General features: G+C 49.4%; 2 protein-coding genes across 3 annotated transcripts in view; one reads left to right on the forward strand and one right to left on the reverse strand.

Annotated features, from left to right (window-relative positions):
• The window catches only part of LOC102374090 (alpha-2-macroglobulin-like protein 1), a 56585-nt gene that overhangs the window by 27993 nt on the left and 6145 nt on the right, over positions 1–22447 (forward strand). Inside the window, exons 18-33 of the mRNA XM_025214383.1 lie at positions 54–162; positions 508–631; positions 3088–3313; positions 3448–3574; positions 3886–4007; positions 5678–5732; positions 7239–7322; positions 8906–9082; positions 9810–9891; positions 10382–10538; positions 10738–10812; positions 18449–18611; positions 19132–19343; positions 19605–19820; positions 20238–20362; positions 20933–21023. Of these exons, the coding sequence (XP_025070168.1) occupies positions 54–162; positions 508–631; positions 3088–3313; positions 3448–3574; positions 3886–4007; positions 5678–5732; positions 7239–7322; positions 8906–9082; positions 9810–9891; positions 10382–10538; positions 10738–10812; positions 18449–18611; positions 19132–19343; positions 19605–19820; positions 20238–20362; positions 20933–21023 (2145 nt within the window). The remainder of the gene's footprint in view (positions 1–53; positions 163–507; positions 632–3087; positions 3314–3447; positions 3575–3885; positions 4008–5677; positions 5733–7238; positions 7323–8905; positions 9083–9809; positions 9892–10381; positions 10539–10737; positions 10813–18448; positions 18612–19131; positions 19344–19604; positions 19821–20237; positions 20363–20932; positions 21024–22447) is intronic.
• The window catches only part of LOC102377600 (alpha-2-macroglobulin-like protein 1), a 63187-nt gene continuing 45466 nt past the window's right edge, over positions 4727–22447 (reverse strand). The window contains exon 36 of one of the 2 annotated variants that reach the window (XM_025214385.1): positions 4727–6253. The gene's annotated coding sequence lies outside the window, so the exon portion shown is untranslated. Of the gene's footprint in view, positions 6254–13642; positions 14934–22447 lie in introns of those variants that run through there. The other variant, XM_014524185.2, reaches the window with a different exon arrangement.

The following is a 22447-nucleotide window of genomic DNA, read 5'->3' on the forward strand; positions in this document are numbered from 1 at the left end:
TTGGGCTTCTGATACCTAAGCTCCTAGCATTCCCTTTCTCCTTCTGTCTTCAGGCAATGGGCTTGAAAGTCTTATCCAACACCAATATCCAGAAGCCAAGGGAGTGTCTAATTACTACACCCAAACCATATATGTGGGATGAGATAAGACCATTTCTCCAAAGTAGGTACCTGCCAGCTCTTCATTCTTCATTTTCTTATTGCCCAGAAGAGTGCTCTGCCTTTAAGGCAGAAGTAGCTCAGTGCTCTGGGTAAAAAGTATGTTGTGACTGCATGCAGGAAGAAAAGAAAGAGAAAATGCCACTCTGCCCTAAACTTTGACATAGCCTGTGCCTGAGGGCTCGATGCCTTAAATTGTCAGAAAGTTGTCTGTGGGTATGTCATTATATTAGCCGCTTGGCTAGTAAGTTGACTTCCAACCATTTAATTTCTGAGCTAAGGATGGGACTCTTCTGCTTGTAAACTGGTTCCAAGGGTCTTCTAATAACCAAGTCCTTGTTCCCCCCAGCATTTTCTATGACTGGGACAACAACTACACTTGGAATCACCACACCTATGCCGGTACCCACCATTGAAGAGAAAGTTCGCAAGTATTTTCCCGAAACCTGGATATGGGATTTATTTCCTATAGGGTAAGTGGAAAAACAGCAGAACCTTATCTGACTGTCTTAGTGTAATCCTGAATGGACATAGATAGGGTCAACTCTTAGCATATCAGATGAATGGGGATAACTGCTGAGTCACATACTCAGGAAAGGTTCAGATAGTATGGATCCTCTAACAACCAAGCTGCTAGTAATTAGTTTTGCAGTATGAAGTTTCAGCCAGGTTTCTATTTCATTAAATGCCCATGGCCATAAAAAAGCTAGAATCCATTTACAGAAAAACAATCTTGACAAGGCTTAGCCTTGTGTTTGATCTGATATAAAAGTAATATATTATATGGTCTCACTACTGACATCAGCATATGATAACCCAATAGGTAACCATCCTGTAGTAAATCTCTGGGGAGAGGCAGGATGAGCTAAGGAAGATTTTCCATCCCTGCCTTCTCTAGTTATGTCCCTGTCTGTCCCTCTCTGGAGTCTGGTGAGAATACTAAGTAACTGGGCTCGGGCCTCACCAGTTCTGCTTGCTCTACAGCAGGTGTCTCTAATCCACTTTGACCACCCGCTTCCTCCTAAATGATGACTTTGTTATGTGTTCAGTTCAGCAAACCAATCTCATCACATGCGGTAGGCAAAAATTAACTCTTTGGGGCAGAGGACATGTTTCCCTTAGTAGGAGACATAAATCTAGTAAGCTTTTGGCAGGTTATTTTCTCCTAACTACAGATTGTTGTTGGTTGTCTTAATGGTCACTAATGTCAGCCATGTGACTGTCCCTTGACTCTGCTTCATCTCTTTGATGCAGAATTGCTGCTTCTAGGTGTTTTGAACTGTGCAGAGGCAGACTAAACTGGGTCTCTGGAATGAAGTCTAGGGGCACATGTGTTCTTGGCATGTAGGAATGGGAGCAGTTTCCAAACTAAGGGTCTCAAACATATATAGTTCACAGCATTTAAAGAGTGACATCACGTGCTCCATAGAAATTCAGTTGTAGTGGTCAAGCTCAGCCTGTACGTGGGGTCAACAGCTGACTGGAAATGGAGTTACTGCAAAAAAAAGAATTGGGAACTATTTGATGACACTTTGATTCTGATACTTGGGTCTTCCATTAACTTACCATGGCCTTAAGTCACTTCTCTCTGTGATGGCTTCCTCAGTCACAAAAGAAGAGGAGCAGTAGTCACCTGTGTTCATAAAGTGCTTTTAGGTCTTCAGAGGGCATATGCTGTATATGAAAAGAGCTAAGCATTATCATTAATTATATCTGTATGGAAATTTTTGCTCTCTTGGTCTCACTTGCCTTGCATAAAGCCATCCTGACTCTCCACTTACAGCAGTGATTCTTAAACAGGGTGCCATGGCACCCAGGATATGTGATACGCTTTCAAGGTTGCCGCAGGGTGCCACACAATTTTAGCACCAGTAGGTGTGCAAACACATATACACAATTCACAAGATAAAACTCAGAGATTTCCATTAGGAATCTATAGTGTCAAAAATATTCTGACTGGTTGCAGTCTGAGTTGTTTGCAGCAGAAGAATTGCTCGATTTTTTTTTTCCCATAGTGAAGAAACAAGTGAAAGGTAAGAGCTGGCATTTTCTGAGGACTGTTTTGAGTCTAATGAGGTGCGTTATGAGTTTAACCCTGAAAAGCATTAGGGGGTGCTTACTTAAGGGCTGCCTTTTCAAAGTCTTCCCGTAACACACTGCTTCCCACGCACACTGCTCCATGCTTAGCTGTCTATGAGCTCCAGTCTTCAGTGCTACAGGATGCCAGAGTACTGGCAGCTCCCTATTGTGCGCCGTAGTTGGAAAGTATTTCCACTGCATTCGGTCGTAACATTCTGATGTGGATGTGGGTAGGCAGCTGCACATCCGAACAATACTGAGTTGCTCTGCTTTGAAGTGATTCAACTTGAAATAGGATTTGAATTGCTTCAAATGTACATCTGACCATATTTTGAGAAGTTTACAGAGATTTTTGAAACTGGGATAAAAGCATTCATTTGGACAGTCTACCCAGGGCAGGTGTTTAAAATGGAACTATCCTGGTGAAAACAAGATTTATGGTCATCCTATCCATCTTATTCCAGTCAGAAATGTTGATGTTGGCAGTTCCAGGGCTGAGCTCTAGAGGACTGGATTGGGAATCTCAAAGTTCACCTGCAGTTGACTCCCAATGGACTTCAATGGGAGGTGAGGGCAATCAGCCTCTCTCATAAGATAGGATTGTTTTAACACACTTGAACAGCAAATCTCAGAGAACACTGTCTGTGGCCCGAATGAAAAAGCAGAGACCTGCCCAAAGCACAAAATGGAAGTGGTGGTGGGGTCAGCTGTCAGAGACCTCACAGTTCAGTGATGCTCAGACTAAGGTCATGGGAATGGACACATTGGGAATAAAGCGTCACAACTTCTTTGAGGCATGAACAGCTACTGTCTAAGGCAATGGTGTTCTACTAAAGCATTTTCCTCTCAGTCCCAAAGGAAATAGGAATGTCACAGTTACTGTGCCTGACACCATCACTCAGTGGAAAGCTGGGATGTTCTGCACAGCTGAGACTGGCTTTGGGCTTGCTCCTACCACAAGCCTCCGGACCTTCAAGCCATTCTTCGTAGAGCCCACGCTGCCATATGCTGTGATCCGGGGAGAGACCTTTGTCCTGAAGGCCACCGTCTTCAACTATCTTCCTAAGTGCATTATGGTAAGCCCTGCCAGTGGCTCCACACAAGGTACAGTACAGTGTGTGGGAGAAATGCCTGTGGTCTTGGATTCACCCTCATGGCACATATCTTATGTCTTCTTGGTTCTATTTGTCCATCACTGCTGTCTCCTTAGATCCAGGTGACCCTGGCAGAGTCCTCAAACTATCAGTTGGAGCTGTGTAAGAGCTGTCTCTACACCACCTGCCTGTGTGGCAACGAAGCCAAGACATTTCAGTGGGAAGTCACACCTACATACCTGGGTGAGGAAAATGGGAGTGGGCAGGGGTACGCAGGAAGAAGCTGAGGGAAGCAACTCTGTACAGTATTTGACTTCTCTTTATGTGGCACTGGATAAAAAGAATGGGAATATGTGCTCTTTTCACTGGAGGGTGCCACTTGCCATCCAGCCTAGGATGAGGAAGGCTGTCTGACTCTGGGAATAAGTTACAGACCTTTTCATCACTAGGGCACAGGTTCTGCAGAATGTCTTCTGAAGGTGCCATCTATCAGCACAACGGAGGGTATTTCCATAGGGGTTGGCTGCTGTACAGTGGTTGTCGCTTATTTTCAGGGTTGGTGAATATCACTCTCAGCACAGAGGCCCTGGCCACCAAAGAGCTCTGTGGAAAAGAGAGGCCATTTGTGCCAGCCCGAGGACGGACAGACACACTGATCAAACCACTTCTAGTTCAGGTCAGTTTGGGGCTGAGTTTCTTTTCCTCCCTTACTGCAAGGGGGGAAATCTGAAATCAGGTTTCATGTTGTCCCCACATTGCCTTCCTTTGTTCAGGAAGGCTCACTAGAATCTCCACGTCTGATCTAGGATGTACCCAGGCCCTTTCAGTGAGGTTTGATGAATATGCTTCTGGAAGAAGTTTCCTCCACTTCATGCTCATTGCCATCCCTGCAAGCCTCCTCCGAGGGAAAGACCCACAACCTCAACCTCTTTCCTCCTTCTGCCCCTGGAATATGGGCCTGCTTTGTACCCACTGATCCTGCCTCCCTCACTCCCCATCAGAGGATGAAGCCAGCTCCCCTCACTTAGGCCCAATGCAGAAGCTGAGCCTTGGAGGCAGGTTTGTCGGGGGCTCTGAGGTCCTTAAGCTGGCACTGATAAGTCTTTGGGCAGGGAAAGGGAGCAAAAACCCAGAGGGTTCCATGGACAGAGGAGCCCTCGCACAAGCCTGGCACAAAGTCACACTGGGTTTGTAACTAGACAGAGGAGGAAAGTTTTTGTTGGAATTGTTTTCCAAAAATACTGTTTTGACCAAACCATTTGTGTATGTAATTATATCAGTTTCAATGATGGCCTCTTTGAAAACAGAAGATTCCCCCCCCCCAGCTGAAATCAATTTCAGCTGGAACAACATTTTAAAACTTAATTTACAAAGACATGTCCATTTCATCTTATAATTTATTTTGTGTGGTTTTATTTTTATGTTATTTCCATTTTACATTATTTATGACGTCAATAGTAATAGTGCTTATAATATAACCACATATCAAGTAAGGTCATATATTATAGAGGTATTACATGTCATTTATAAACTGTTGCTTCTGATGCTTCACAATGCATCATGATATAATATAAGTTAATAGTTTATATATTTCTTTTTAAATTTGAAGGGCAGTTGCTATTGAATGCAGACTGAAACTTTCTTAACATATTTTCCAAAATGGTCCTATTTGAAACAAAGCAGTTTGACACTGAGACTTTCAACAGGAAAATAAGATTTAAAATAAGAACACAAGAACTGCCATTTCCTAGGTCAGACCACAGCTCCATCTTACCAAAGACCCTGTGTTACACAGTGGCAGAGAGTATATACTGAAAGGGAGAGTAAACGGGGTATGACTGTTCCTCTCCCATTTGCAGCCTCCAGCATTTAGGTGTAATCCTATTCCAGGAAAGCACAAGAGATACCTCAGTTTAGAAACAAGTGAAAATGTTTCTTTCTGTATTAACAGCCCTTTTTTTTAATAAAACAATTTTTAGACATTTTGTTATGCACTACTGTTAGTGACATATCAGGAAATAATGTTGAATAATAGAAATAAGATAGAGGCCAAAAGGATTTTAAAAAATACATTCCCTTTTTTTTTTTAATAAAATGTATTTAAATGGATTTCTTGTTTTTAGCATTTTGGTTTTACAGGAAATCCTGAAAATATTTAGTTTCATTCCCTTTTGGAATGAAAACAAATTTTTTTAAAAGTGACATTTCTTATGGAAGAGATGATCCACACTCTGGGATATTGAGGTAGGAGATGGGTTGTTGACCTGTTCTGTCTGTAACCTACTTGTTTCCCCATTTTTATCTTCTCTTCACTACCCTTGATATTGCTGACCTTTCCCCCAACAGCCAGAGGGAGTGCTGGTGGAAAAGGCTCACAGCTCCTTGTTGTGCCCCAAAGAAGGTAAGTGGTCTGCACTGGTCAGTAATAGGGCTTCCCCTGTGATCATGTACTGGGACATACAAGTAGATAGTGAGGGGAGGGGTGTGTGGTGGGGTGCTGCTATAGGAAGATTATACAGCTATGAGACATATTAGTAATGTATTTGCCCTGGAAAATATGGCTTAGGAACAGCCTCTGAGTGTTATTTGAGGATATAAAATCACATCTTATGTACAACCACAAGGTTCAGTGCAGGATTTTTCCTTGTTCTCCAGGGCTTTGTCTAGTTTTGGCTTTAAACAGTTGAAGTGGAGAGGCTTTTATCTCTTCCCTTGGTGAGACATTTCTACTGTCTCATGGATCCTTCACTGAAAGGAAACACTTCTTCACAGTCAGACCAGGCTTACTGGTTATTGGGCCTTCATCGATTTGTAGACAAGTGCTGTGTCTGTCCTTCTTATCCCCTTGTTAAGTTGTACAATTTCATTACAATTCTGGAGTCAAGGGAGCTCCCACTGAATGTCCCTGCAGGAGGACCAAGCCTGTAATATAAATATCCCTTGTTGCTGATAAACAAGCTTGGCAGCCTCCATCGCTTGAGTCATTAGAACTAGAACAGATACGAATATCAGACAGGAAGGAGTCTCCTCAGTGCATTTGCAAGCTGTTCTTGATTCAAGGAATCCCGAGAGTCACTACTGTAAAGTCTCACCCCCAGCTGCACAGCACAGCACAGCACAGCACCTGAAACACCAGGCAGGAACACCTTACAAGTAAGCCAGACATAAAAGCAGAAGGACAAGGGCCTTGTCAATGCCCTGCCACTGCAATGACAGGGAAATAGTTATAAGAAAATGCTCTCCTTGCCCCCAGCCATAGCTGTGGCCAGGTTCCCAATGCCACAGAGGAAGGCAATCCCCACCTTCTCTCAAAAGCCAGTACCATTTATGTTGGGGAAGAAATTCCATCCTGGCCCCACCAGCAACTAGCAAAAACCCTGAACTGTGGGATTACCAGACACCCCCCACACTGCAAGAGGTGCCGTGTTGTATGTGATCTGATCAGTCCCCAGGGAACAGTCCTTTACTGCCCCCTCCTAGACAGACTGGAGGTGACCTCAGGGCTCTGCCCCCTTCTGTGAGGTTCCTGGTTGATGATGAAGCCACCAGCAATGTGGAAGAGATTGTGGGAGTGGGAGATTGTTGGGGTGGCAAAGGGAGAAAACACCCTTCTAAAACACCTGAGGTTTGGAAAGAGATGGAGTCACAGTAGGGAGGTTGCTCTGGGTGTTGAGGACCGCAGTGCAGGAAAAAGGCTCAGCATCCACTGGAGTTGCAGAGAGAGGTGGTGCAGAGGAATAAGGGGTAGAGGAGTGAGAGGGAACAGACATAAAGTCTGTAAGGTTTTGGCCACGTGTGTGGAAGGGGGTGCAAGTCAGAGACCAGGGCTGGCTCCAGGGGAGAGTTTGCAAGGGATTCTGGAACTGTCTTCTTAGACTTTCTTTCCTTTTGCTCCTCCATGTCTCAGGGAATCCAGTGCAGGACTTGGTGCCCTTGAAGCTACCCAGTAATGTGGTGAAAGGTTCAGCCAGAGCTACTGTGTCCATCATTGGTAAGGGAGCCAGCACTAGCACTGAAGGCAGCTTTGGGATCCAGGTCCCCCATCCCTGTGCCCACACTGTGAGCCTCCAACATGGTGTGTCCAAGGCTAAGTCTCCCCTGCCCCCTTTCCCATGCTTGTGCTCCAACGTGCTGCGACAAGATCCACCAAAATACCTGCTTCAGTTTTGACCCAGTACAGCAACCACACACTGTGGGAACTCCCAAGGGAAAGGCCTGGGTCCCCCATGTCCCCTCCACCTACGTAACCTGACCCAGACTGGTTCAGACAAAATCTGGATTAAAACCTATGAACCATGGGGTGCTGCTCCCAACCTGGGAAGCTGACCCAGGACAGAAGAACTCCCTCCCAGTGGATCATTCCACCTTGGAGAAAACCCATCTTTTGGGGTAACAGAGCACTCCAGCAGGGAGCTAGGACTCCTCTCCCACTACCCTTCAACTCAGCACACTGTTCTACTCAGTCTGTTGAGGAAATGCTGCCCGCCTTTGCTCTAACCCAGTGGGGACCAATCTTGCAGGAGGGGGGATGGATGGACACAGAGGGCACATGCAAAAAATTAATCCCCCCTGCCCACCAAGGGCTGCTCTGATCCCCACCTCACAGAGTTGTCCATTATAGGGTTTGCATCCTGGGGTAGTGGAGTGGAGACATGGGGGCTTGAGCCAAGTAGGGGTGGGATGCTGCTGTGAGAGGAGGCATCATCCCCAAGTGCCAGGGTGACCTTTCCCTGGCCCTGCAGCCACCGCCATTTCATCCAAAGCCCTGAATTCAGCAGCGGCTACAGAGCCAGGGAAGGGTTAACCTGCCTCTTGTATGCAACATATGGCACTGCTGGTAGCAGCCTGTGGTACCCTGCTTCACTCCACCCAGCATGGGGACTTCAAGCACCCCTGCTTCTATTCCAACACTGGCCTTTACTGAATGCCCAGGGCTTGTAAGCCACACATAGCACTGCCTGTGCCACTTCTGGCATGTGTGCTGTGAGTTGGCCACCCCTGTTCAAATAGACTATTTAAGCAGATCTCCCCCCTGCACCCACTGCAATGGAATACTCCATCTAAGATAAAACCACCCCCCACATGTGCTTAGGGTGGGAAAATAGCCCTGTGCTCTGGGGAGTATTTGCAGGGGGAAGAAAAAATAACTCCAAATTGAGTGGAACATTCCCCTTCCCCTTCCAGGGGCAGAAATAGATCTTCACTTTCCTAGGACATGCTCCAATGTGGCACACTCCTTCCCTTTCCACCCCCGCCATGTAGTAATGGTACACTCCTGAAGAAAGGCAGGTGCCCTCTGTGCCCCTTTTGCCCCCCTTCAAGGAATGGCCCCTTTGGGATGAGAACCTGGGTCACTTCTAGTGCAATGAGGGATGTAACATGTTGGTGGGCAGGGTGGGGCACTGCCCTGTCCTTGGCTGTGGGGTAAGGCTGTTCAGGCTGCAGTGGGTATGCCCCGGGGGAATAGCTGCACCACTCCTGTCCCAGCCTGGGGACTCCTCCCTCCTGCCCCATGGGGCTCTCCTCTACTTTACTCTTTGACCCCCTCTTCTGGACCCCACTCTTTCATGGCAGGTGACATCATGGTCATAGCACTGCAGAACCTGGACCGGCTGGTGAAGATGCCCCAAGGCTGTGGGGAGCAGAATATGGTGCTCTTTGCTCCCATCATCTATGTGCTGCAGTACCTGGAGAAGACGGGGCAGCTTACCCCAGAGATCAGGGACCGGGCAACAGGCTTCCTGTGCAGTGGCAAGTGACCCCAGCCCAGGCCCATTGCTCTGCCCACCCAGCCAATATATTACACTTCCCCTGCACCTGCCCTGCCAACATACTGCACACTCTGTGCTCACCCTGCCAGTATACCACATGTCCTGCACACAGCCTGCCTATACTGTGCCCAGCTACTCAGTTTGTCCCTGCCCACTCCCACCCCCAGCCTACCAATATACCCCTGTATGCCCCTTGTGCCTAGATTTCCAATGCACCACACTCCCCACACCCACCTGCCGATATACTACGCTCACCACACTCACTATGTCAGTATACCACTCCCCACACCCACTCTACCAATATGCCATGCCCAGCTGGCCAGTGTGCCCCTGCCCTTCCCCTACCCCCATCCTGTGACTCACTCCCTGCTTTTCCCTGCCCACAGCCTATCAGTACCCCCACCCCTTAGTCACCCTGCCCATATGTCATACCCATCTGGCCAGTGTTCCTTCATCCCTTCTTTGTACCCTCTGTGGTAATCATACCAATCTCTGTCTGCTTCTTTTTGTCCACAACCTGCCAGTAGTCCTCCCCTCCTCCTCTGACACTCATCCTGCAAATGGTCATCTGCCTTCCCCACCTTTACCCTGTGCAAATATCTCCCAATGAGATTCTAAATATCTTGTCATCTTTGCCCCATATCCACCCTAAAAATGCCCTTTTCCTAGCCATAGTGGTTGACTATCATTTCTTGCTGTCTCCCTAGGACATCAGAGGCAGCTGCTCTATAAACATCATGATGGTTCCTACAGTGCATTTGGGACTAGAGATGAAGATGGTAACACCTGGTAAGCAGTGGGGCCTTTCTTCCCTGTGGTCCACTGTCTGAGAGCCTGGAGCTCTGGAAACTGGAGGTTTTGGGTTGTTGCCAACCCCTCAGGGACCCTTCACTGTGCCGCTTGGGAGAGGTACTTGATCTGCTCTGAAGGAAATCTCTGTACATGCCCCTGCCCCCTGGTGATGGGTTAAGGTGCCTCATACTCTGCCCAGAGTCCAGGAACCCCCAGGGAAATGTGCCTACATCTGGCATAGCATCAAGGTGCTGGGATGAGGGTGGGGGAAAGGATTCTGACCGAGGTCCTGCTTTCCTTTCCCTGCCCTGTATCCTCCTGCTTCCTCTTCCTCACTCCTTTGTCTCTTTCTCTCTCCTGCCTTTCTTCTTCTTCTCTCTCTCTTTCTCTCTCTCTCTTTTCAGTGTTTCTCCTTTACAGCATCTCCCTCCTCATCCTCAGTCTCCTGGTTGCTCCCCTCCACATACTCTCCCTCCCTCTTCTCCAGGCTGACAGCATTTGTGGCCAAGTGCTTTGAGCAGGCCAAGCGGTACATCTTCCTCGATGACAGGAATGTCCGGGATGCGCTGAGCTGGATACAGCTTCACCAGCTGCCCAATGGCTGCTTTGAGAGTGTGGGCAAGCTCTTCAACACTGCAATAAAGGTACTGGCGTGGCTGGGTGGCCCTCAAAGCGTTGCCTTCCAAAGTGTGGAAGGTAGCTCAGTATCCTCACTGCTTTGTCAGAGAGGTCACATCAGGGATGAGGGTGGGAACGAAGCTGGGTGGGAGCATTGGGTCTGGTCCTGTTGATGCTGCCTCTCTCTGATGCCTTTGTCTCCCTGGGTGTCGGTGCTTCCCACAGGGCGGCGTGGATGGCGAGTTCCCCCTAGCTGCCTACATCACTGCAGCATATCTGGAGACTGGGGAGATGGTGAATGTGAGTATCCAGGACCTTTGCTGCATCCCCTTGTGTCCTAAAGAGCTCTTGCTGTGGGCAGAGGTAGAGCATTGCTCACAGGGAGGGAGTTACTGGGGTGGTGGGAAAGCTCCAACCATTCCTGTGCAGGGGTGTTGTTGGGTGAGGGGAAAGAAGTTTTCACTGCCCATTGGAAGAACATCCCTGAGAGGCAGCTCACATGGCTGGGGGATATTGGGAATTGCACTTCTAGGCACTTAGCTTAGCTTTCGAAGTAGGGGGAGCCTGATGAGAGGCACTGCCGATGCCTGTGTCATATGATGCAGGTGCAGTTGGAATTGCATCTCTGCATAAAAGCATCTCTCTCAAACATCTTGGCCTAGACAGGCTTCTGGACACCTGCTGCTACTAGGGGAGAAAGCGCAATGGGGCGTAATGACCTGAGTGGAAGGTGGAAACTTTGGATGAAAAGTGGAGAGGATGGAAGTAGGGCTTCACACTGTTGCTGCAAGTGACAGGGACCTGTGCAAAGGAAGGTGCTGAAAAGGGAACCTCCTGCCTGATGCCGAAGGTCCTGATGCACTTGAGCATCTAGCAGTTTGCTGTTAACTCCAGTGGAGAAGACCAGTTATGAAACTGCATGACCGATATTTGAAAAGTCGTATTCCACACGAGCATGAACCATGACTGAGAATTTGAGAAAAAAAAGATTGATCTGAGGGTGAAGAGCTGAGTCTGCCTTGGGGAATCCCTGAAAAGAGACCAGAGTGTGATTTGAATCCCTAACAAAATAACTCAAGAGTCACTGTTGAGAGCCTTAATTAACTCCCAACAACGCAATTAGAGTTGTCCAAGTCACTAGGGTTGCCAACTCTGAATCTATTCCGGGACATTCCTGGAACACCAGCGTGCCCGTGACACACAACGTGAACGTGCCTGCATGCTTGCGTATATCAGTTACGGATTACGGTGTGTAGACTTTACGTCAGGAAGGCAAATGCACTTTACTATTACATTTTAAAAACCTATTGGGCTACTATATACATCAGGTTCAATGTTTAATATTTTTTTTAATGAATGCCCTATCATTTATCTCCTGGGTGATTCTCAGCAGTCTCCTGGAGATTTATATCTAATTCCTGGAGACTCCAGGGCAATTCTGGAGGGCTGGAAACCTTACAAGCCACTGAAGTCACTAGCTTATGGAAAATGGACAGCACTCCAACATTGCAGAGGTGACTGAGAACCCAAAATATCCCACAGAGAGGGAGCTAAGGCAGAATGGCCCATGGCACACAGTCAGTAGCAACTGAGAACAGTGCATTGTGTTTTGTGAGAACTGCACAAGCCAGGACAACACCCAGCAGATGGGAACAACTGCAAGAATGCAGGATGGGAAGGGTTTCTCTGAGTCACTGAGTCCCATCCCGTGTTCACAGGCAACCATTAATCCAAGGAACCCCCGCAAAATCACCATTTCAAATCCTCACACACAATTATAAGGTGCAAAACCTGGAGCATCAAGAACACCTTATTACACGCCATTGGGAAAAGCAGGGGACACAAGAGTACTGCCAAAGCCCTGCCACTGCAACAACAGGGAAATAGTTGGTTCATAAATGCCAAGAAGATCCTAGGAAAAGGACCATGCCCCACACTACAGAGGAAAGCAAAATCCCCATGGTCTGTGCCAGTCTGACTTAAGGGAAAAATACTTCCTGACCCCAAGTTTGGTGATCAGTATAACCCTGAGTGAATCAGCAAGGCATCCTGCCAGAGAGTCTTAAGTTTTCTAAGTTCCAACAGGCTGCAGGGGACTACATGACTTTGCAAGAGTATGCAAACATCAGCAAAGACTTCACAGACTGGATGAGGAGGGCAATGAAAACATGTTAACTCAGATTGAGTTTCCATAGGAATGATGAGAACCATTGCAGCAAAAGATGAATGGACTGTCAGTCTGAGAGCAAATGGGGTGGTGGTTAATTTTCAGTTGATCATTCATGTACAAATCAACCTGTCAAAGCCCAGTTATTAACAATAAGAGAAAAGCCACAGGTAGTGGTAGTAGATAAAACTCATTGTTGATAATGGTGAGCTGATCTCCACTAAAGGGATGTGCAAAGTGTATAAATGGGTGAATAACAAACTGGAAGTGATATAATTTCTGAAAGTATTAAGGAAAAGAGCTCCCATTATCAGGTTAAAAGTGACCTCATTGAGAAAAACAGGGAACCAAAACATTTGAGGAAGAGTTTGACGTATCTTTTAGAGAGTTGGGAAACTTTTTGTCGTCCAGACTAAAGTATATCCTCTCCACACCAGTAACTATCTGACCACACCAATAATTGCCCCACAAAATGATATTAAAAAAATGCAGGAAGGACAGTTAAGAACTGGATAATCTGAGAAGGGCTATAGACATTTAATGCTGGCTCCAAATATAAAGGCACACTGACGAAGTCAACAATGCTTGTTGCACATGTCAGAAAACCATGCCAAGTCAAGATAAAAGAGCCCGTGTTACTGGAGCAACATATACATGCACTCGTTTATGCTGACTGCAGAAGGACTATGTACTAGGGCTGCGTGAAATTTTGCCAGCTGTTTTATTTCGACGCTGTTTCGGCTCATTTTAAGCTCAAAACAACAAAATTGAAATGAAACAGGTGGCTTTGAAACAGCCTCAAAACAAAATGAGGCCAGTTGAAACATTTCCAAAGTTTTGAAACGTTTGGCGTTCCAAAGCAGCAGCCAGGTGGTGGGAAGCAGGGGAGAGCCAGGGCTACGCTCCGCAGCCCCATGTGGCTCAGCCCATTGGGGAGCGTAGCCCTGGCTCTCCCTGCCTCCTGCCACCAGGCTGCACTCCAGTGGGCTCCGCCAGCCCCATGGAGCTGGGCCATAGAGCAGGAGGTGAGCAGAGCCAGGGCTGCGCTCTGCCTTCCGCCACTGGGCTGAGTTCAAAGGGGCTGCGAGCCGCTGGGACCTGAGCCTGGTCCGGGGGGCTTGCGCTGGACTGCAAGCAACTGCAGCCTCCTCCAGCCGGCTCGGGTACAGGGCCAGGGCAGATCAGCTGGTGTGGGGACCCACTGCCTTGATCCCAGGGTGTGGGAGGACCTCTGCACCAACTGATCTGCCCCAGGGCCCACACCCTCCTCCAGCTGGCTCTGGTACAGGGCCAGGGCAGATCAGCTGGTGTGGGGGAGGGTCCTGGCTGCAAGCTGCTGGAAAAGGACAGAGCACAGCCCCTGGGCTGCAAACTGCTGGGACCCAAGGGAGCGGGCAGAGGGGCAGGCATGCCGATCCAGGGTGGGGAGGGTCCCCGCATGAGCTAATCTGCCCTGGCCCCATACCTGAGCCAGCTGGAGAAGGTGTGGGGCCCAGGGCAGATCAGCTGGCATGGGGATCCTCCACAGCTCCGGGATTGGGGCAGTGGGTCCCCATACCAGCTGATCTGCACCAGCCCCATGCCACTGGCCCCAGGCGGCAGCACCCATCTCCTGTCAGCTGGCAGGCAGATCGGGGCCCTGCTGGCACCCCCGGGAAGGCTGCAGGGGCTGTGCTGGAGCCCTCCTGGGGGTGCAAGCTCCCGATCTGCCTTCCCGCTGCATTTTGCTTCCTCATAATAACTATGGGTGAAACCTCAAAACAGCGTCAGAATAGCAAAACAGTTTCAATGAAACAAAATGGAACAGTGGTTTCAAAACGAAACAAAACTCGAAATGAAACACTGTTCTGTCGAACTGTCAAAACTGAAGCTGAATCGGAACGGTGCTGTTTCGCACAGCCCTCCTGTGTACTTGTGCTAGCATATGCTTCTCACTTCCCTGACATAGCCTTGCCAGAAGATGCTATCACTACACTTATGGCCATGCACATCAAACCTATTTGTCTTGATGCATACTTAACATACTAATGTGTGACAACAGGTCTTGTTATGTGGGGCATGAGCTGGTTTGCAGTGAGGTTGTCCCCAATCTAACACATTATTGGAAAAGGGTGCTGAGATCAAATATAAGTGATATTAATAAAATGCTAAAATCGTGACTGCAGAAGGTGGCAGAGTCAGACAATGATCCATAGTTATATCACAGGATATGACATGTGGTTTGTCAGCTGTAGGTATGCTGTTGAACAGGAATCTGGAAACAAGACAGATTAAAATGGCAGACACTCATATTAAAACCCCCACATGCAATATACTAGAACTGCAACACTTAATGGACTGCAATATACTAGAACTGCAATATACAAGAACTGCAACACTTGATGGACATGACATGATACAGATCTATGGTGGAAATTAATGGCTGTATGCAACACTAGTGTTGTGTGAATTTTCCTTGGAGTCAGGAGATCAGATAGACACATATTTATCAATGACTTGGATGAGGGTGTGGAAAGCACAGTGATTAAGTTTGTGGATGACACCCACCTGTGGGGAAATGTGGACACATTTGAGGATAGGGTAAACATCCAGGATGACCTTGGCAGACTGGTAATATGGGCTGAACGCAATCAGATCAAGTTCAATAAGGACAAGTGCTGGGTTCTTCATCTGGGTAGGAAGAATCTTCACCAAAACTATACAATGGGTGGTGGTCCACTAGCTGGCACTGCATCTGAAAGGGACCTTGGGGTGACAATCCACCAGAAGATGAATATGAGCCAACAGTACGATGAAGTTGCCAGCAGGGCAAATAGAACTCTGGTGTGTATCAGCCAGTGTGTTGCGAATAGATCCAAAGAGGTGCTCCTTCCCCTCTATTCAGCATCGGTGAGGCCACAGCTGGAGTACTGTGTCCTGTTCTGAGCACCACACTTCAGGAAGGATGTGGATAAGCTTGAAAGGGTGCAGAAAAGGGCCACCCATATGATCAGGGGCCTGGAGGATAGGCCCTATGAGGAGAGACTCTGGGAACAGGGTTTGTTCAGTCTGGGCAAGAGAAGACTGAGAGATGACTTGATAGCCGCCTACAAGTATGTCAAGGGTGAACACCAAGATCTAGGGGAGCAACTCTTTAGAAAGGCACCCCTAGGGAGGAAGAGGACCAACAGGCACAAGCTGATTGATGAAACTTCTTTTCCGTGAAGGTATCTGGAATCTGGAACACGCGCCCAGCAGAAGTGGTGCAGTCACCATCCTTGAAGGTGTTAAAGAGGAGGCTGGACAAGCACTTTGTTGAGCCCAATAACTTTCTGCCCATGGCAGGGGACTGGACTTGATGATCCTACAGGTCCCTTCAGGTCATGAATATTGTGTGCCTCCTGGGGCTGGGGCGGGGCACAGCAACTGCCCGCAGGCAGTAGCAGTGATGTTGGCGGCAGAGGCATGGTGGTGGCAAGTGGGGATCTCCCGCAGGTGCCTATGGTGGTGTTGGCAGTAGGGGAGGGGGCAGGTAGCAAGTGCCAACTAGCAATCGGCGACCACCTGCAGACGCCACCGGCAGTGTTAGTGGTGGCCAGTGGCGATCAGCAACTGCCCACAGACACTGCTGGTGGTGTTGGTGGTGGGGAGGTAGTGTTGTGAGCAGTGACCACCCACGGGCGCCACCAGCAGCGTTGGCAGTGGCCAATCTCAGTGCTGCACCGCCAATCTCAGGGGGTGCACGTGCACCTGCTGATGCCCCCTATGCATCGCCAATGCTTCCGGTCCTTTGATTCTATGAATCTATGATATTGATGAGCACCTTCCCCAGCTTTTAGCTGGGTTGGAGATGGAGAGAATTTGGTGTGTTGTTTTGCCAAGAAAGGTCTTAGCTGGGCTGCAACTAAAGAGATCAGGACAACTTGGCTGAGGACAAATGAGTTTACCCTTCCCAATATCAGTGGACCTGCAAGTCCAAGCAACAGTGCCAGGTACCTCAGAGACTAGCTGAGCCTTGTGAAAGCAGGTTGTAGGCATTTCTGGAACTGTATGCTGTTAAGTGTCATTGGGCACTTAACACACAAGATATGTAATGCGATGCTGCCTAATTAACTCTGCAATAAAACATCACTGTCTATGCATGCGGTGCTATGAGGATGGAGTAAGCTAATTAACTCTACAGCAACCCATGTGTAGATGCTGCCAGGGCTGGCTGGGGCACAAGAGTGCTTCAGTGCAAGGGCTGCCTGCCAGCTAGCCCTGCACTGGAGCACTCTTGTGCCGTAGCCAGCCCCTCCACAGCACATTGAGCCATGTTGGAGAAGCCCCGGGCTGGCAGGCTGACCCCTAGGCTCCTTGCAAGCCAGGGCTGCTCTGACTCAGCTCAATGTGCTACGGTCCCAGGCACACATGTAAACGTGGTGCCTGGGAGCAATAAACTCCCAATATGCGCTGAAGTTTATTGTTTTGTGTGACAGGTTTGTGTCCTGGGGCAGCTGTGATGCCTCCTGGTGGCCACACAATTGACCGAACCGAGCTTCAGGATTCCCAGCTTCCTTTGTCCATGCCCTCTCTTGGGCTGCTGAGCCTCTCTGGGCTCTTTCTCTCTCTTTCTCTCTGTATCTAGGCCCCAGGCCCTGTCTCTGCTCTGCCCTGGGCTTCGGGCCCTCTGGTCCCTATGTCTTAATCTTGCCTTTCTTGGGCTCTATGAGATCACCCCTCAGGGCATGCTAGATGCACCCCTGCAGGTGCTTTGGGATTGCCGCCTTGCCCTAGGTGCTCTGGCACCTCCACGCCACCCCTCACAGTCCCCCACAAACCACCAGGTCTTCTCTCAGTATCTAGTCCTCCCTGGTCCCTCCCCAGGCATCAGACCAAACTGAAACCAAACAAAATGTAAGCCCAACTGGCTGTAACAAAACTCCTACCCAACCCTGACTCTTCATCAGTTGCTAGCCCTCAGCTTCCTTAGCCCACTCATAATTTGCCTCTCCATCACAGGCACCTCTGGAGAGCTCTTCCATGTTCATCCTCCATAGTCAGACTGTCTGCCCTGCCTCTGGTCCTGCATTATCTCTCTCCCAGGGCTCTGACCCTTCCGGTCATGTGACTCCCTTGGGTTGCTTGCAGGTGCCTGCTAATTAATCTGGTTGGCTCATCTGTATAGTAGCCCAGTCCTAGCTGCACCCTGCCCGTGCTACAGGGCCCACTCTGGGCTACTGCTGGCTTAAACTGGCAGAGCACCCCAGGCTCTCTGTCATTCTTCACCTTAATAACATGTATAGACTCTCCCATAAAGGCTTAACTGGGGAGGCAAGAGGTGGTATTGAGAATTGCATGTTTAGGTGGCATAGTTCCCAGACTCAGGCATCTGAGTGAGGGGCACTGCAGAAGTACATAGGCAGCTAAGCAGAAGCAATTCAGAACTGCTGCCCTGAGATAAGAGGGAATTTTTCAAGGATGGTGACTTCTGCTGCTTCTAGTGCAGTGATGCTGTAATCACTGAGATCCCTGCATAGTCCTAACTGAAGCACAGGGCAGTGACATGGGATGGGCTGTCTATTTGTGTGTGCGGAGCGAGCACGTGTGTAGCCAGGAAAGTGGGTATTGTTCCATTTGCCATCCCGTGCCTGGACCTGCACACCTGGGCATAAACTGTGCTGTTGTGCTCTCACATTTGTAAATCCATGCATTTATACCTCTGTGTGCGTCTGCCAGCATACATATGCCTGCATCTATGTCTCTTTGCTTATGTGTTCCCAGTTCCAGCATGTGCTTTCTCCCCCACAGAGCAGCGTGGTGCAGAAGGCCCTGGGCTGCCTCACTCAGGCTCTTCCCAACATTACCAGCACCTACACAAAAGCACTGCTAGCCTATGCCTTCACTTTGGCTCAGGACACCCAGCACATGAAGCAGTTGTTTCAGGAACTAGACCAGAAGGCCATCAAAGCAGGTAAAGGGCCCATCCAGTACTGGCACATGGAGCTCAGTTCCTCCCCACCCCACAGCCTTGGGGGTGACCGGTGACTGCCTCCACAAGACTTAGCCAGTTTAGAACTGAGTTCTGTAACTATCTGACCTTTCTTAATACAGCCCTGTCACCTGCTAGACCAGGTAGGAACTGAGTAAGGGATGAGCTACTGAGGACTAGGAGACTATTCCCAAGTGGCCTCTCTCAGTGTGGACTGAGAGGGATTTTACCTGATTGTGCAGGTAGTCCCCACATACTTACTAAACAACGTGTAACCAAAGGAAAGTTTCATCTCACCCTTTGGAGCGCAAGTTTCCTACCTACGAATGAAGGTCTTTAAGGTGGGATGCAATAGGCAGAGTTCTTGCATGGCCATCTATGTAGCCAGGAGAGATTTACCCAGTGGCTTTGAGCAGTCCCCGGGCACTGGGTGCCTTGCTTGTGTCCCAAGCCTGAGAACATCTGCTCTGACAGTGCTTTGACTAATTCTCTCCTCCCCTAGGAGGGCAGATCCACTGGAGCCAGGCCCCCTCCAAGCCACCCAGCACCAGCACCTGGTCCCAACCCCAGTCAGTGGATGTGGAGTTGACAGCCTACATGCTCCTTGCCCTGCTTTCCAAGCCAGTGACCAGGGCTGACATTGCCACAGCCTCTAGCATTGTGGCCTGGCTCACCAAGCAGCAGAATGCCTATGGGGGCTTTGCCTCCACGCAGGTAACCAGAGCGGGATGCTGGGGAGAGGAATGGGCTGGGGCCCCACTGGAGAAGGTACCTCTATGATGGGAGCATGTGCAAATTACTGTTACCCCTGGCTGGGCACTGGGCATAGGGCCTGGGATTGTGAATCTCAGAGCTAATTCCTGGAGTGCGGAGCCAGCAGGAGTGTGAATGCTGCTGTTTGTGCACTGAGTCCAAGGATGTTGTTCCTGGCTTGAAAGAGCGTCAGCAGTGAGGTGACTGGTTCTTCCCCTTCAGGACACAGTGGTTGCCCTTCAGGCGTTGGCCAAATATGCTGCCCTGACATACAGCAAGGAGGCAGACTTGGAGGTGATGGTGGCATCCCAGGGCAGCTTTGAGAGGAAGTTCCAGGTCACCCACAAGAACCGGCTGCTGCTGCAGCAGGAAACACTGACAGAAGTCCCTGGGAAGTACTCACTCCAGGCCAAGGGCAGAGGCTGTGTCTTTGCCCAGGTAGGTCTTCGCTCCCAGGGGGATGGGGGAAGTTAGACACTGGCTGTGCTTCTCATGCAGGGCTGGACTAGAGACCAGTTTTCATGACCCAAGAGTGCCACTGCATTTGCTTGCTCAGTTGACGCATCCAGCAGTGGAGGTTGACTGACTGCCACTGTCCTTCATGTTCACTTCCTCTGCTGTTTCCCATCATAGCACTGAATGTGGGAACATCCTGGCTCAGGCTGCTCCTGTTAGAGGTTTCTACAGAGCTTATTGGAGGTGGTTCTGTGGCTTTTGTATCAAGTTATATAGGAAGCCAGACTAAATGATTACAATGGCCTCTCTTGGCCCTAAAACCTATGAATCTGGGAAAAAACTTCAGCTCCAAATAGTAATACATCTGGAAGATGATTTGGGTCACTCTCTGCCTTGCAGATGGTACTGAGGTACCATGAGCCTCCCCCACAGGCCTCTGTAACCTTCGCTTTGCACATCACCACAGAGCTGGTCAACTGCAACAGCAGAGATGTGTCCATCCTCACTCTTCGTGTTAGTGTCAGGTAAGGCCAAGAAAGCCTCCACCTCCACACAGCCCGTGCGCATCTGACCTGGGATGTGGCTACCCCTGGGAAGTGGGAGGGGGACATATTTGGGGAGTCAGGGTGGGCTCAGTGGCTGTGAGGGAGGTGTTGGGTTGTTTGGATGGGCACAGCTGGTGGGCAAATTTGGCAGCTGTGAGGAAATGGAAAGAAGGGAACCAGGGCCCTTGGGGCAGTTGTGCCTCTGGTTGTGCCTCTGCCTCTGGAGGATGGAAGAGTGGAGGTAGTGCTGTCCCATTTAATATCCTCCTACAGAGAGGGAGAGGACAAGGATGGATAGAAGGGGAATAACTGTGGGAGATGCCCCCTAGGGCTGGTCAGAGCAAGGAAACCATCTTAGACACTATTCCAAGCCAAGGTCCCAGGTTTCTTCTGGGAGGGTCCTGGCCCTGGCCCCAGGGCTGTCATGCAGAGGCAGTAGAGCTGTGGGAGAAACTGGGGCCAGAGGAGGATCAATAGCTTCAGTTACCACTTGTTTACATAGCTTCTGATGGTTTGCATCTTCTCTGCCATTCTTCCCCCACCCTCCAGCTACATTGGGAGGAGAGTTGTTTCCAACATGGTGATTGTGGAAGTCTCCCTGCTGTCTGGATTCATCCTGGCTTCGAGCTCTAGCACATCTGTAAGGAATTGGAGGCCAGAATGGCTTCCAATCAGTCAGTACAAGCGGGCCCCATTCTTATCCTGAGGAGAGGCAGCAGGTTGCAAAGAGCAGTTCCTCAGCTCCAACTAACTGAGCAATTGCATCATGCCCCATACATTTAAACCCAAAGTTGGCTATAGACCCCACTCCCACTCTACCTCTCCTGTGTGCCTTGAGGCCTGTGATTCCCATGGGAGGACTTCAGACTAGTGACCCAAGCAAACCCCCAAAAGCCACCAAAAGCATATCCCTCTCATTGGTCCCAGGCACTGAGTGACCCTATGAAGACATCAGCTCTGCAGGGAGTGGGAGCTCTCATCTGCTCCCATCAAAGAAGGAATAGACTTAGACTTCAGGAAGGCCTTCGATATGGTATCCCACCCCATACTGGTGAATAAGTTAAGAGGCTGTGACTTGGATGACTACACAGTCCGGTGGGTGGTGAATTGGCTGGAGGGTCGCACCCAGAGAGTTGTGGTGGATGGGTCGGTTTCGACCTGGAAGGGTGTGGGCAGTGGGGTCCCGCAGGGTTTGGTCCTTGGACCGATACTCTTTAATGTCTTCATCAGTGACTTGGACGAGGGAGTGAAATGTACTCTGTCCAAGTTTGCAGATGACACAAAGCTATGGGGAGATGTGGACACGCCGGAGGGCAGGGAACAACTGCAAGCAGATCTGGACAGGTTGGACAAGTGGGCAGAAAACAACAGAATGCAGTTCAACAAGGAGAAATGCAAAGTGCTGCACCTAGGGAGGAAAAATGTCCAGCACACCTACAGCCTAGGGAATGACCTGCTGGGTGGCACGGAAGTGGAAAGGGATCTGGGAGTCCTAGTGGACTCCAAGATGAACATGAGTCGGCAGTGTGACGAAGCCATCAAAAAAGCCAATGGCACTTTATCGTGCATCAGCAGATGCATGACGAATAGGTCCAAGGAGGTGATACTTCCCCTCTATCGGGCGCTGGTCAGACCGCATTTGGAGTACTGCGTGCAATTCTGGGCGCTGCACTTCAAGAGGGATGCGGATAACCTGGAGAGGGTTCAGAGAAGGGCCACTCGTATGGTTAAGGGCCTACAGACCAAGCCCTACGAGGAGAGACTAGAGAAACTGGATCTATTCAGCCTCCGCAAGAGAAGGTTGAGAGACGACCTTGTGGCTGCCTATAAGTTCATCACGGGGGCACAGAAGGGAATTGGTGAGTATTTATTCACCAAGGCACCCCCGGGGGTTACAAGAAATAATGGCCACAAGCTAGCAGAGAGCAGATTTAGACTGGACATTAGGAAGAACTTCTTCACAGTTCGAGTGGCCAGGGTCTGGAACGGGGTCCCAAGGGAGGTGGTGCTCTCCCCTACCCTGGGGGTCTTCAAGAGGAGGTTAGATGAGTATCTAGCTGGGGT

This window comes from Alligator sinensis, unplaced genomic scaffold, assembly GCF_000455745.1.
Source record: "Alligator sinensis unplaced genomic scaffold, ASM45574v1 scaffold1129_1, whole genome shotgun sequence".
Taxonomy (NCBI): domain Eukaryota; kingdom Metazoa; phylum Chordata; order Crocodylia; family Alligatoridae; genus Alligator; species Alligator sinensis.